At 36.6% G+C, this 14,835-nt stretch overlaps 1 protein-coding gene across 1 annotated transcript; it reads right to left on the bottom strand.

Moving 5' to 3' along the window:
• Positions 1-3,050: 3,050 nt before the first annotated feature.
• On the bottom strand, positions 3,051-12,622 carry slc6a1b (solute carrier family 6 member 1b). The gene is made up of 15 exons (XM_056734735.1): positions 12,321-12,622; positions 10,909-11,249; positions 10,550-10,681; positions 10,261-10,361; positions 10,058-10,167; positions 9,655-9,787; positions 9,347-9,481; positions 9,155-9,258; positions 8,629-8,753; positions 8,343-8,455; positions 7,850-7,981; positions 6,816-6,918; positions 5,834-5,934; positions 5,576-5,743; positions 3,051-5,035 (listed from the first exon to the last, which is right to left on the bottom strand). Exons 2-15 carry the CDS (start codon positions 11,141-11,143, stop codon positions 4,928-4,930), a joined length of 1,800 nt encoding a protein of 599 aa, XP_056590713.1. The 5' UTR covers positions 11,144-11,249; positions 12,321-12,622; the 3' UTR covers positions 3,051-4,927.
• Positions 12,623-14,835: the final 2,213 nt, after the last annotated feature.

Genomic DNA, 14,835 nt, shown 5'->3' with positions numbered 1-14,835 from the left:
CCAAAAGGTTCTTCTATGGCATCGAAGAACCTTTTTAAGCACCTTTTTTGGTGTAAAATTATGAATTCATCAGTTAGGCATGTATAATGGCAGGAGATTTTCTAGCTGGTAAGCTGGTTAATGGCTGGTTGATGGGCTGGGCAGTAAGAATACCTGGCTGGTAAACCACATTGGACCAGCAACAAACCGGCTAACATGATCCCACCACAGATAGTATGATGTTTATATGTATGTCTGTTTAATTATTCATTTTAAAACCATAATTCATGGTAGATTTCGTAAGCTACAAAACAAGCAAAACTGTTAACAAATATTTTCCTACTGTTGTAACCCTACAGTTTCTGTACTTTGATGTTATTAGGGGCAGTTGGGGGACTTGAACACACCACCATCTCATGTCAACATGTTAACAACATATTTTTACAAATTCACTTTTTGTTGTTGACACAAAATAGTACTGGTGATAATGGTATTGTTTTCAAAAACTAGCAAATTGAAACATGTTTTTCAGGCCCCAAGGTTTTCAGTTTTTAGGTGAAAGCGGTCGTGTCAATGGAAAGAAAAAATCCTGAATAACAATATTGGTCTATATTCCACATGGTCGATATTAACCACATTTATCTCAATTTTATATCGGTTTATTTATTTCAGTTTTTTATTAGCTCTTGCAATTCGAACGTTGAAAACCAGTACTTTTCATCACATGGAAATTCATGGTCTAATTTAACATTTGGGATTCGACAAAAGACAAACCGATACACCCTTTACACTCTTATACTGTTATGTGCCAATTTTACTGGTTTTTACACTAAACCAAGTTTTTTAAGTTTCTTCCCTAAACAAAAAGGGGAAAGAAACCATGTAGCCACCTGCCACGGTAAACATAGGGGTCAGCCATCATTGCCTTTGCTGCCATCAGACTGCGAGGTAATTGTCTGTAAAAACAGAACAATATGTGAGCAACAAACCAGAAACCTGAATCTCTGAAAGCATCCATGAGTGCCTACAGGAATATCAATTTATTAAAAATAAAACCTTTCCCTCCCTCAGTACGTATCTTAAACATATATATATATATATATATATATATATATATAGAGAGAGAGAGAGAGAGAGAGAGAGAGAGAGAGAGAGAGTATACTCCATTCACATCTTTTTGTTTGACAAAAAGTATAGAACGCATTAACTGTCTTTTTCTGAGACTGAAAAATGACAAAGACTTTTGATACATGGATACAAGGTAAAACTAATGAATACAGACGAAATTGGTCTGAAACACAACAATCTGCAATATAAAAAAGACACTAATAGCACTAATATTGGTCCATTCAGCATCAATGGGCAGCAAAGAAAAAAGAGATTATTTCAATCCAGCTTTACAACATTGACTGTGAAAGACGGCGGTGGAGATTTGTCAAGTGAAAGGAAATTAAAAACCTGTAGTCACTGGGAACCATAACAGCTGAAACAAAGACCCTCGCTGAAAACTGACAGACTCAAAATGCCAATCATATAAAAGGCACGTTTGCAGCAAATGTGACGTGCTAAATACATCAGACAACATAGATGCGTGTCTGAATGACACAGCAGAGTCTCCAGCATGATAGAAATCACATTCTCTTCTGTTTTTCTTCATACGGCCTGTGCGTTTTCATCGATAAATGTTTATATGCGGCACTGACAGAGAAAATAGCAGATGAGATATTCAGCAGTTGTCAGTCGTACAGATTTCAAATAAATCTGTTTTACTCGAAATGTGTGTAACATCAAGATACAATTGACATTATTTGAATAAATGTCTTAGCTAGGAATGAATAGCCTGGTCTGACATGTGCAACGTTCTGATAAGAGCACATGCCCAGTGTGTGTGTACATGCGCGTGTGTGTGTGTTTATTATCTACACAACAGACAGGACTGCCAGTAGCCTTCAGCATTATTGCTTAAAATATGACACTATTTTGCACAGTCAAAATATGTCATAAAATAAAGGCGGTACATAAATGACAGACATTGTTGGAAAAAAATTGTGCAGGCTAGTCATGTGGATGTAGTTATATATTCTAAAGCCCTCGAAAAATGTTTGATTAAAAAATATAATATTCAATTCTGGGTTGATCAGCTTCTAGGCCTTAACCTTGAAACAAATTCACATTTACACTTTTACATTGCCTGAAGTAAATTACCTCCGTTACCGCACATCTGTCATTGGTCCAGCAGTGAAGACTATAGGGAGATACTCTGACATCAAGCCTTTTCCAAATGTCTCGTCTCTGATCAACCCCCCAAACCAGATTACATTTGACATGCCAATTGGATCCTCATGCATTATATCACAGTGATAGGAAATATGGTCCGCAGGGAATATCACAATATGGAACCACTATGTTGGACCATATGGACTGAATGAATTCAATATTATAAACGGAGGATTTTTTTATTTAATGTACGGAATTGACAGTCATAACTAGCCTAATGATGATGTTCCAATGGGAATATAAAGGGATTCTTTTTTTTTTACAAGAAGATTAATTATAATCCGGACGGAATCCATCAGAGCATCTATTAAAATTCAACAACAGGTCTAAAGAGACCATTATCAGCATGTTTTACTGTGTGTCATCTCACAAACTGTGAATTGCAGGCAAATCAGTTACCGTTTAAAAAACAATACATAGTTTGAAAATGGATAATACTTGTAATATGAATAATTTTACCCAATAACTTGTCTGTAAATCACCATTTTCATTCATATTTTAATTTAACAATTTAATCATATATCAATAAATAGATTATTTGAACAACTAAAGCTTTCTTCATAATAGACCCATATTATGAATGTCTTCACACTCAACAATAATTTAATACATATATTTAAATAATAAATGTTATATCATTTTAGATATTTTAATGTCAAAAGTGGAAAATATTGTAATTAAAACTGTTCGAATTTTATAAGTGCTGAAAAGATAAGAAAATGGGAATTATTTCCATATCTATTTGGAATAAAAATAATTATTGAATATAAGCAAACAAGACATTAAAAAAGACATTATAATCTATAATACTTTATTTTATTTTTTATCAGATAACATATGGCAATCATGCTTTAATATAACACCATCTAAAGACATTTATTATATATTTTTTACATAAAATATTTTACATTAGGGCCCAAACAGTTAGAAATTTACAAAACAGTACAGTATCTTGTTCAACTAGACATATGATCTATTCTCTTATAATCTTTCATTATTGTTATTCATTTGTTATTAATACTACTCTTTTTTACATTTCAGAAAGATATGTGCTTTAGCTTCTGAGATGGATGCATTATTGCAGTAAACAGCAAATAATATAAGGTTGTTCAACAAGACAAAAACCTCAAAACGGACATTCACAGATACTTTTACACGGTACAGTTTTACAACATTGTTTCAGAGAGAAATCCGATGTTAAATTTGTACAATTTCACGAAAACGCTTAGTGATTGCACATTTTCATCAAACGCGAGAATAAACTGACAAATTGACCCATATCCCTGTCACATATAGCTGCCATAGAAGCAAACTAACCGTGGTCTTTTCTTCAGATTCACCTTTGTGGCTTGTGAACTTAAAGCTTTGCGCTTTTCACCAGTGGATTATAAAAAAAATGTGGAAATAAAACAGTCAACTCTTTCTGTTTCAACCATTGATATATATATATATCCATTAAAACTATTTATTGTAAATATTTATTGCCCCACTAGTCAGTGTATTTGAAAAAAAATAGAATATATATCCCATTACGTATTTTTTTTGTTCATTCAAAATAACGGCTTGTCGATTTTTGACACAGAGTGCTGGTTCGTCAATGACGTCTGACAAAATGACCCTAGAAACCATGGCAACAGACTATAGCTTCTGCTCTGCACTGATTATTTGCTGATGGCTGCTCACAGCTATAAGCTTTTTTTTCATCCAGGAGAGTAAATTTTGGTCACTTTCGCCATTTTTCCTGAGGAGTGGCATGCAGATGTGGTGAGCAGGGTAAGCGGTGGTTCGACGGGGTACATCTGCTCAAAAAATGACTTTTTGTACCCTGTACTTTGCGTGATGTGGTGCGACAAAAACGAGGAAAAAACAGTATTTCAGATCTGTCAGTAGCATACTTGCGCAAACATGAATTTGGTCCTTCTTACTCTTACATAGAAAACATGTACTAAAATAATCCTAAAAAACGCATACAAAGTTTTTTTTTGTCTTAGAAAATGAAGGAAAAAATAACAGTCTTTTTTTGTGTCAATTTGCCCCTGTGGCTGGTAATTCATCGCTGCCTGGAGCGTTTGTAAACTCAAATCCATACTGGTTTTGTGCTTTTCAGGTTTTGCCCAAAGGCTAAAAGGGGAAGGGTTCTTTGATACTGAAAATTTTCCAAACGTGTTGTCTGGCTACATAATATTGATGTAGTCACAAGGTCTTAATCTTGCTCTGTTGCACCCTCCCATAGTCTCTCTCTCCCTGTTTTTATATTTATATATATTTTTTTCCGATACAATTAAATACAATTTGATTCTAAGCTACAATTGTATTTTTATATTTTAATACATTAATTACATGTAATATTAAATTAACACAGTGGTGTTGGAATTACATTGGGGTGCCAATATTGGAATTATTGTTTAAATTAAGTAATCCTGTGGTTATACGCCTTTTTGTGTGAGTAATATCTTGCATATAAAATACAGATTAACCCTAAAACATAGATTGGATAGATTTTTCGGACCATACGTATGTTCCAAAAAACCTCAAACTGTAATCAGGTTGGTTTTCCCTTGGAGGTAGGTGATAATATTTTAGACATGGAAGTCCTTGGTTGTGTTCAACCGTGATTACGCTTGTGTTCTCGCTCTGAAAGTTGACCTTTAGGGATGGAGGAGATGAGGGGTTAGATGTAGGCCTCGTCGTTGGCCGGGGTGGGGTTTTCAGCTTGCTGTTCGGGTCCGTTCTCTTGAGTTCGAACCACTGATGCGGGTTGGATCATTATCCGAAGGCGCTGAAAAGACAGGGTTGGAAAATCATCAGCTGCCATTTCAGGAAAGTGCAAACGCAAGTATGAAAGTACGAATCATGACCTTGATTGGTACAATTAGAAAAATCGAATCAAAAACTTTCGCTTCCCTGTGGTGAATAGGCTGATTCAAGTGATTTGGGATTATTACGAGCTACAATCGCGATGTTCGCGTCGAATTGAGATTGGAGCTCTTTGTTCTTAATTACTAGCTCCAGAAACCTGATTTAGAGATAGAGGTAAGCTTTTACAAAACAGCTTTTGCCCAAACTTCTATTCATCTCATTTGTACGATCAGTCCAAGTCACCGATCGCATGCTCAAATGGCAAGAACCGGAGACTAATTGGTGCAATTAGAATGAACCCAATAGCCACGAAATGGGAACAGTGCATGCTTCACCCCATGCTGAAACATCAGCATTAATAATGCATGCCATCTAAATCAATTACTGCGACTTTCATGTTCCCTGACAGATGCACCTGTGGCTGAGAGAATATCGCAAGGTTAAAAAACGGCAACATTACCTCTTTATACGAACCCTTCAGAGTGAGGAACATGTAGCCCATGTATCCTGGGATCAGAACCATGGATGATAGGGCCATGCACCACCCTACACCCTGTCCCCACTTTGGGAACACGTAATTATTCAATTTTAAGGGGACCATTTGAACGGCGCTGAAGAGAAAGACGCCCTACGGCAGAAAAAACAAGCAATTTGTTATAAATGTGTTGTCTCCAAACATTTTAGAACTGCTTCAAAGACACATTGAAAAACAACTCACCGCCACAATCAGAGGGGTGAACACAACCCAACAGAGTTTCCACCAGATGCAGGGCCTGTAGCCGATCATCTCCTCGATATTGCCGTAGAATTTATCGACGCCTACAGGGAGGACACAGAATTAGGGCTTCATTTACCATTTATGTTGGGCGGAGGATTGTTATGTGCGCCCTTGTGATAAATGCAAATAGAGAATTGTGCAGTAGTTTGCATAATCAAGCCTGCCATGCAAAACAATTAAGATTCTACAGGTTCAGATTCATTCAAATGAAATGACTGTGGCAGAGAGATTAGCATGAATTATAAAGATCTTTGATAATAATTAGCATGCGTTACGCGTTACATCTAGATGGGAATGGAAAAGCAAATGAATAGCTGATTAGAAAATATATAAGCTTAATATGATACATTGCTTTATTATTTGGATAAAAATCTGCTTTGAATAAAAATGACAGTTTAATGCATACAATAACGTAAATAACATTGTGAGAGAATTCATCTACTGTATAACAGGGCAGTTTAAACATCTTTACTTTCCTTTTTATTTGACAGAATTTTCAAATATTTTTAAAAAGGGGTAAAAATGTCAAATTACAGAAATAGTTGGGTGTAAAAAGAATAATAAAAACTTTTAATTTTATTGTATCCCAAAACATTTTTTTTAGGTTTTTTCTCGGGCCCACATTGTTTGGAGGTTACCGTTTTTTACGAGTACTTTTAACAGTGTAACCACAGTGTAACCAGTCACTGTTTAAGTGTGTTTTACTGTGGTCAAATAACAAAAGTTAAAAAAACACAAACTACCACATGACTATCACAAACTCTATGTGTTGTGATTTTGTAAGCATTGGAAGCACAGTTTCAGATCGATTTTTGATGATTTATGCTGAATTGCTGAAATGACATAATATCTGCTTAAAAAAAGAAAATTCTGCCATCTGACAAAGTTTGCAAATAATAACACACAAAAAAGCTATATTTACCATAGAACCATGATATGGAGATGCATTCAAAGAACACCAGGAACAGTAGGCACATTCCACTTGCAGAGTAGTAGTCAAACAGTTTGAAGACATACAGGCCACCCTGGAGATAAAAGAATATCCAAGATTAGTGACATACAGTATTTGAGTTCCTCAGACTATCATAAAAAGCTGTAATGTAGGTAATGTGGAGATGCGGGAGAGGCATGATCGAAGACTGAAAGGCTTGTGAAATAACTTGCTAAGGCCACAATTAAACCTGACATCAACTATACCCTAAATGGTCCTCCTCAAGCTCCAATTGCACTAAAGTAAACACAATTTTTCCAGGTTGCTCTGGCTACTGCTGTGTGCAAACATTGATAATGGTTGATAATGGCTGTCTTATTTATTTGAGAACATTCTAAAAATAACATTTATTCCTAAAAGAAGTCTTTTTTTCTTGCCTTGAAATGTAACGGTTGCTTATCCTTAAATAATCGACCTCAATGACGTGTGCAACCTTCAAATGTGACCTTTGAAGCATTCACATTGGGACGTATTGTTTGGCTTGATAATATCAATAGTCTCTAATTAAGTTTTTGCTGGTTTAATGTTAACATGCTAACTAGCTTAGCATGCTAAATGGTAAATGCTGTAAAACACAATGTATTCTGGCTTGTCAGTTTCCACACTATATACCTTTAAAATTCTACTGACGTTCTGAACATTGTACATTGTATGGCGGAAAAAACGTATGCCAAGCAACACATAAAATAGGTCTTTCAACAGCTTTTATGTAACAGTTTATATAGTCTACATATATAACAGGTGATGTACTTCAAAGTCCTTATATTTCTCAGGAACCCTCGAACATCAAATCCTAATGAAACTAAAAGTTTTTATTCAGCATTTTCATGTGTTTTTGGTATATCTATATCCACTGTACAGTTTGAGAGGATCATCGTGGCCATCCTCCTACTACTTTCAGAGGCCAACATGAAACAGGAGAGCAAATCTGTTGTGATGTAACAGGGAAAATGAGGTGAATTTACCTGTGTGATGTTTGACAGGCCAATGATATATGAAACAAAGCAGACAACAGCGATAAAGATCTCTCGTCTTCCTCGCAGCAAGCGGGGGAACTCATCCACCAGAGCTGTGATAAAGCCTTCCACGGTACAGAACTACAAGGAAACATATCTGTTGAGAATGTGTTGACAGACAGTGCTGCATTTGGTATCAACTAACTAAAACATTTGGATTCGGAAAAAAAAAATGTTTCATATGTTAAAATTTGTAATTTGTGAAGGTGATATGAGGTGGAAAAGTTTCCTATTAGTTTTTAAAAGTGTAAATCTTTAAAGTTGGCCCTTTGTGTTTGATCAGGAATGTATTTTAGACATTAATAAAGGGGTATTTTATATTCATACAATATAATCATACAATGCATGGTATAACAAGAGATGCTAAGTATTTTATGGTTCCTCTTGAAACTTGAAAGGAAATGGATGTCTTTTAAACCAGTTTCACCCTCATGTGCTTTACCTGACTGTCAATGCCAAGCATAAGCAACATTGAGAAAAACAGAATTGCCCAAAGTGGTGAAATGGGCAACTGTGTGACTGCTTCTGGGTACGCCAAAAACGCCAGCCCTGGACCTGGGAATATATATAAAAACTTGATTTACTCAAAGACATCTATACAGTGAAACCCAAGTCTTCCCTTAATGGTTGTTAAATAAATCTACACGCCAAAATATTGAAATCTCTAAACGTTTTCAATCAGTTCATAGCAGATTTATTATGATTATACTGATTTCCATCATAATTACCTGAGGCAGCCACGTCTGCTATGGGGCGTTTTGTGATGTGGGCCATGAAGCCCACGATTGAGAAAATGACGAATCCGGCGAACATGCTGGTGAAGGAATTGATGCAGCAGACGATGATGGAGTCTCTGAGAAACAGACAAAAGCATGTCGTCGTTTGGTTATTAATCATTGAGGAACCATATTGTTTGAACTTTGCTTAGAAATCGAATGTAAATGTATACGTATTTTACAAGGCGGCTAATTTGCATAGAATGGTACTCTTCATTTGTGGTGGTGAGATTAAGGGATCATGCTTGTGCAGTTTATTCACGATCGTACGCTTCTGTAGAATGCACACGCAGTAGTACAAATCTACACGTGAGCCACCTTGTAAAACAGTTACAAATTCCTTTGAGATCAGGCTGGCAATGTTTGTCAAAATCCCCAGAATTATATCTCGGTCTTCAGGCTTGGCTGTTTACTCTAGTATGTGCAAAATTACAAAATATCATTCGAATGCCTCTTAAATCTTACAATTGCTGCATACTTGTAAACGTTATTGTTGAAAGTGTTGTAGCTCCCAAGGGCGATGAGAGAGCCCAGGCCCAGACCGTACGAGAAGAAGATTTGAGTGGCTGCGTCGAGCCACACCTACGAGAAGAGACATGGTAAAAATTCACCAAATTACACGCCTGTGAACACACGTCTATTAGCGTATGGTAATAACATAGCGCTCTACCTCTGATTCTTTTAGCTTGCTGAACTCAGGCGTGATATAGAACAAAATGCCCTCTTTCGCTCCCGGCAGTGTCACTCCACGGATGAACAGAATAAAGAGCATGACGTATGGGTATGTGGCTGAGAAATATACCACCTGAAAGAAACATGAACAGTTTTAGTTTTGGCAGCTGTTGATATTTTTGGATCGTATTGATGTTGAAAGAAAAGAAGGGCTTTGTTTTAGATTATCTTTTTGAAGATATATATTTGCAATGGAGAAATATGCTCATTGTGAGAGCAAAGCAAGAGCTTTTTCCACATTAATACCTTTCCAGTCCAGCCTACACCCTTCCAGATACAGAAATAGACCAGAACCCAGGCGATAGCCAATGTTATTGCCAGTGGCAGTCTTATCTCTCCTGGCTTCTCCAAACCGTCGGTCAGTTGATGCATATTACGTCTGAGGGGAGAAAAGGGGGAAATTCACATTATTCGAGAATGTAGGTCCAGAATGTATAACTTTCAGACCACGTATCACACAAACGGTTCGAATAGAGCTCATCTAATTGCTCATGCAAATCATTCAACTGGGGTTGTTTGCCAAAAATGCACAATAGCGGCATCTTTGTGAGACAACAGTGGCCCTTTTACACAGCCTAGGACAAAAGGCAGTGCCTGTATCTTGCCGGAATACGAAATTCAGAAGTGTTTCAAAAATAGATGCCCTTACTCCCAAAACTCTGTGACGGCGCTTGTCATATTGGCAGTGTTTGCCATGCTGTAGTTTGAGAAACATTTGTCTGTATTCCATGGGTTGTCACAAGATTTCCAGGGGAGCTCCTAAAACAGGACAGCAGTGTTTTATGTGGTTTACTCTTTGTGGTCATGCTCATATAAAGGTTTTGAAAATTAAAGAGGAAAACGTTCACTTACCGTGGTGAAGGAGTTATAGAGATAGTAAATAGCCCAAGAAATGATGACAATGTAGTAAATGTTAAGCCAGAAAGACAGGACTGCTGCCGCCAGACCAACACCTATGAAAATGACAGAAGTATGCACACTACAATAACTGCATGTTTTATGTGTAAGCTTGGTTTGATTCATTGACAATATATATAGCTCACACATATTCATTTTCAGGGGCACTATAATTTCATTTCCCCAGTCAAAAAGGACAATAAATTTGGACATATATGCATGGGATCCATTTTTTCAAGATTACCTTTAAACATTGGGGCCAGTTTCCACACTCCAAGACCACCAATGGACGTGTATTGACCGAGGGACGTTTCCAGGAGAAACAACGGAACCCCGGCAAATATAAGGGTCAGAAAGTAAGGAATCAAGAATGCCCCTAAACAGATAGAAGAGGAATACAAGTGAAACACGAGACATTAAAAAAAGACTTCCGTTTTTTAAATCCACGGGTAGGGAGATTTTTCCAATGACTGCGCAGTGCGTAACCGGACCAGATATACATATACGTGCAAATCAGCGGAGAGACTTTCGTTCATTTAGAAATTTTTTAAATCCTTTTTCTTGTGGGAAAAATAGAAAAAAACAGCGACTTTTTTTCTTTACCTCCTCCGTTTTTCCCGCATAGATAAGGGAATCTCCAGACATTGCCAAGTCCAATAGCATAGCCAACACAAGACAGAAGAAAGTCAAATTTTCCCTGCCATGTTTCTCTGTCAGGAAGTTCCGTTTTCTTCTGTACTTTAACCACCAGAGTTTTTGGTTTGTCGTTGGCAGTGGGCGCTTCGTTGACCTCTGTTAAAACGTGTCCATCAGAGGCTTTCGTGCCGTTCGTCGTCATGTCTCTGGGTTTGGTCCTTGCGGTCGGACGAAAGAGTTCAGCACCGGTCCACGTAGACAGCAGCTTCGCGGTTCGGTTAACCAAATACTAGTAAAAAAACACTGAGCTGAAAAACAAAATGAGGAAAACTCGTTTAGATATACGGGTTTGTGGTGTAGCCTAAGTCACACTTTATCCAAATAAAATAACAATAAAGATTACAATTCTATCAAAGATTATTAGTTGAGCACAAATAAATCACATTAAAACAAATTTCAGCACATGCGTTTTGGTCATTTTTTATTATTTGCTAAGTTTTCATACACCTATATTTTTATTTGACATTTTTTTGTGAATAATTTTTAATTAACGCCAGCTGATTTGTAAATATTTCTAACTAACTTGAAATCAATGAATGAATTTTAGATGAACTCCTATTGACTTTAAAATACGTCATCCAAGTTATGTCGAAATGAAAAATCTCTTTACATCAATATTTTGATTTTACTCCATATACAGTAGGCTACATTCCAAACGACACGACCCGACAAACCACAACACTCACACAACACCCAGCTGTGAGCGCGCAGAATCTGGAGCGCTGAAGCGCGCGGTCAAACACGCGCCCAAAACTGAAAACTAAAGGCAGATTGAAAGCGTTTTACTTTGTCGCCATTTATTTAAATGACAAATTATATCCACTAGTTAAGTGTGCATGTTAGATCTGATGTTAAGTGACAGCGCACAGACCTGTAGACGTTGCTTTGGTCTTAAACGCGCAAATATATAGAATTAAACAAAAGCCAACCTTACAGCCCGAAGTTAAAAACATAAACATATACATCTATAAAATTGACATGGCAGGTGTGTCTAAGACAGAATTTCTTAGAACAAAGATATGAAACACCGAGGAAAAAATGTGCCGCGCAACCATTACCTTTAAAGCTCCGCTGGAATTTACATTCTTAAAAACAATGTTTCCATAAGATTCTTTGTCAAACTGTTAAACATACTCATAGCCTTTCTGTTATTGGTAGTAAATATGTTCTCCAGACCATAAAAAAGAAACAAATAGTTAACACAAATTCCGTTGACTGACAGGTTCATTGGGGAACCAAAAAAAAACAAAAGCCTTTTTAACCTAAGCATCCTTTCAAACACCTTTATTTTGATATCGGTCAAATGTCAGGATACTTACACTGGAACAGTTTCTCCTGCCGGAAAGCTTGTGGCGGTGTATCCGTTGGTTCCGCTCCAAGATGAACACTTTTACTTGTCCAAACGAGTGCAAAATGTTTCCATAAAGTCAAGTGAAGTAAACAGCTATCCTGAGGGTAAAGGTGAAGGAGGGTCTGGTCGTCTGGTGCTGTCCAAAGCCGTGGTGCTGAAGGGCAAAGGGAAAGAGCAGCTCCGTCTAACATGTGCGTCCACAAATGTTACATGAAGCACAGATCCTCAGTCTCGATGTCAGCGTAAAGTCGACCCTCCCCGAAAACAACATCTCCACCACTGAGATCCCAGACACTGAAGCCTACTCTTCTCAACGCTTTTTATACGCTTTGTATTTTTTTTCAACCGAGGTTGCGGTTTACTGTGTGAAAGAGATCATGCGTGTTTTATCAAATGACATAAGACCTCTCACGTTTTGTTTGTATTATTTTCCCAATTTAATTGTGCAACAACCCTTTGCTACTTCTGGAACTTTTTTATTACAAATCATTGAATCACATACATAGGAATTTGATTCTGAAATTAATGCAAACCAAGAAAAAGGAAAAATACACAACAGTTTTTTATTAGGAAATATTTAAATAATCAACTGATTTTATATGTGCTAAATCTGAAAAAATTGTGTAATTGTGCCTCATTAAAAACCATTCTATTATACTGATAGCCACAACTGTGATGGCACGTGTCATATTAAGTTACATTGCATGGCAACATCATAACTAAAACTTATAAGATAATACATAAGTTTAATTGTTACCGACTATTGGTGTAATTTCTCATAGTTGTACCATAGTCAATCAAATGTCAATGTTAGATTAATATAATGTGATAATAAATAGGTTTATATGGATAATAATAATAAAGTACAAATAGTCATCACAATTAATTGTATATTAAGTGCCGATTGTTCTCATGTTGTTGCTTGCACTACACAGTCACGTGCACTTGGATGTATACAGTGTGACCCCACAGATTACATTTATGCAATCTTCTTTTAAATTTTTCATTAGCTTATTTAAAACATGGCTTACTGATTAAAACTCACTGCAGATACCAATACACAACAGCAAACGTGTTTTAGGTCAAAATAGCCTGAACTAATTTACTCTGCGAAAACTGGCGGTTTCCAAAATGTCAGATTGGGATGACGATGACAGTCATTCTGTGGATTCTGCTAAACAGTGATAAGGAAGTCAGTCAATAAGAAGAGTCTGGGGGTGGGAGATAAATTGAAAACTGGTTTTATAATCTTCTTAGCTGACTGTCTCCAGAAATAACATACCCTTGTGGGGAGACCTAAAGAAGCACAACAGTTAACTCCTATACAAAGGTAATTTCGTATTCTGTAATTAGATATTATTCCATTTACAGATGGAGGTCTTCAGAAGAGGAGCATCAATTACAGGTGACAATAAAAACAGTATCTGGTCAAACTGTGTCTAACACCAGCAGTGATGTTGTGCATGTCATTGCTTTTGACCCATTCTACAGATGAATCAGAAGGTTGGGATTAAAGAATGTCTGTCTGGGTTTTTGTCTCTTCAGTCCACAAACCATGATCATATTAATTAATTGATAAATGAACATAAAATGAAGGGTGAAATACATGTTTTAATGCTTTATCGTACATGCAGCTTGTCGCCTCAAGGGGGCTAAAATGTTAAGACCACTTTTGAAAAAAATCGTGGTTTACTGTAATCTTCAATGTCCAAGATGACATATTGCAGTGGTCAGTATGGACAGCATCTTCAAGTTCATCTTAACCAAAGCGCAGAAGCAGAAATCCCTACAGGCCAATTGAAACCAAGAACGATAACTATAATGATAATGTAACTGTTTTAGCCTGTCAATATCTTATCAGTTTAAAAAATCACACAGATTTCCCTGAAAACTGAAACCTCACACTGAAACCTATTTCTTGCTATAGTTGACGCGTGGGCTTTTTGAGTGATTTTTATAGTGGGCGATGACTTTAGCAATAGTTTTCTAATTCTCATGTCGTTCAAGAAATGCATGATTTTTATTATTTTTCTATAAGATTTTAAGGTACAATAAACGATTCTGAGAAACACTAATAAATGTTTGTTTTAAATCTCAAAACAACTTAACATTTGATAAAATAATAATAATAAGGATTTATGAGTCGTGGTATTGAGAAGTTGGTGTTCCCCTGTTATTTTGGACATTTAGGTTATTTCCTGTTTGCGCACCATGTTTGTAGTTTTTTGTCGTTTTTCGTGTTAATTAGTTTCCCCAGGTATTTCTTGTTTTCTTGTTATCCCAGTGTATTTCAGCCCTATTGTTTCCTTTTCTTTGGCGTCTGTCTTTGTTTTTACATTCCCCTGTTCCTTGTGGATTACCTTGGTTTGTTTTGTCTTTGTTTAGTTCATTAAATTCAATACTGAAAGTGCATCTACTCTCTGTTAGGTTCCTTTACGTTACACCCACCCCTAAACCTAAAATCACTGGCGCTAAAGCAAATC

This window comes from Triplophysa dalaica, chromosome 21 (genome assembly GCF_015846415.1).
Source record: "Triplophysa dalaica isolate WHDGS20190420 chromosome 21, ASM1584641v1, whole genome shotgun sequence".
In the NCBI taxonomy this organism is placed as follows: Eukaryota; Metazoa; Chordata; class Actinopteri; order Cypriniformes; family Nemacheilidae; genus Triplophysa; species Triplophysa dalaica.
This window is presented reverse-complemented; position numbering and strand designations above follow the sequence as displayed.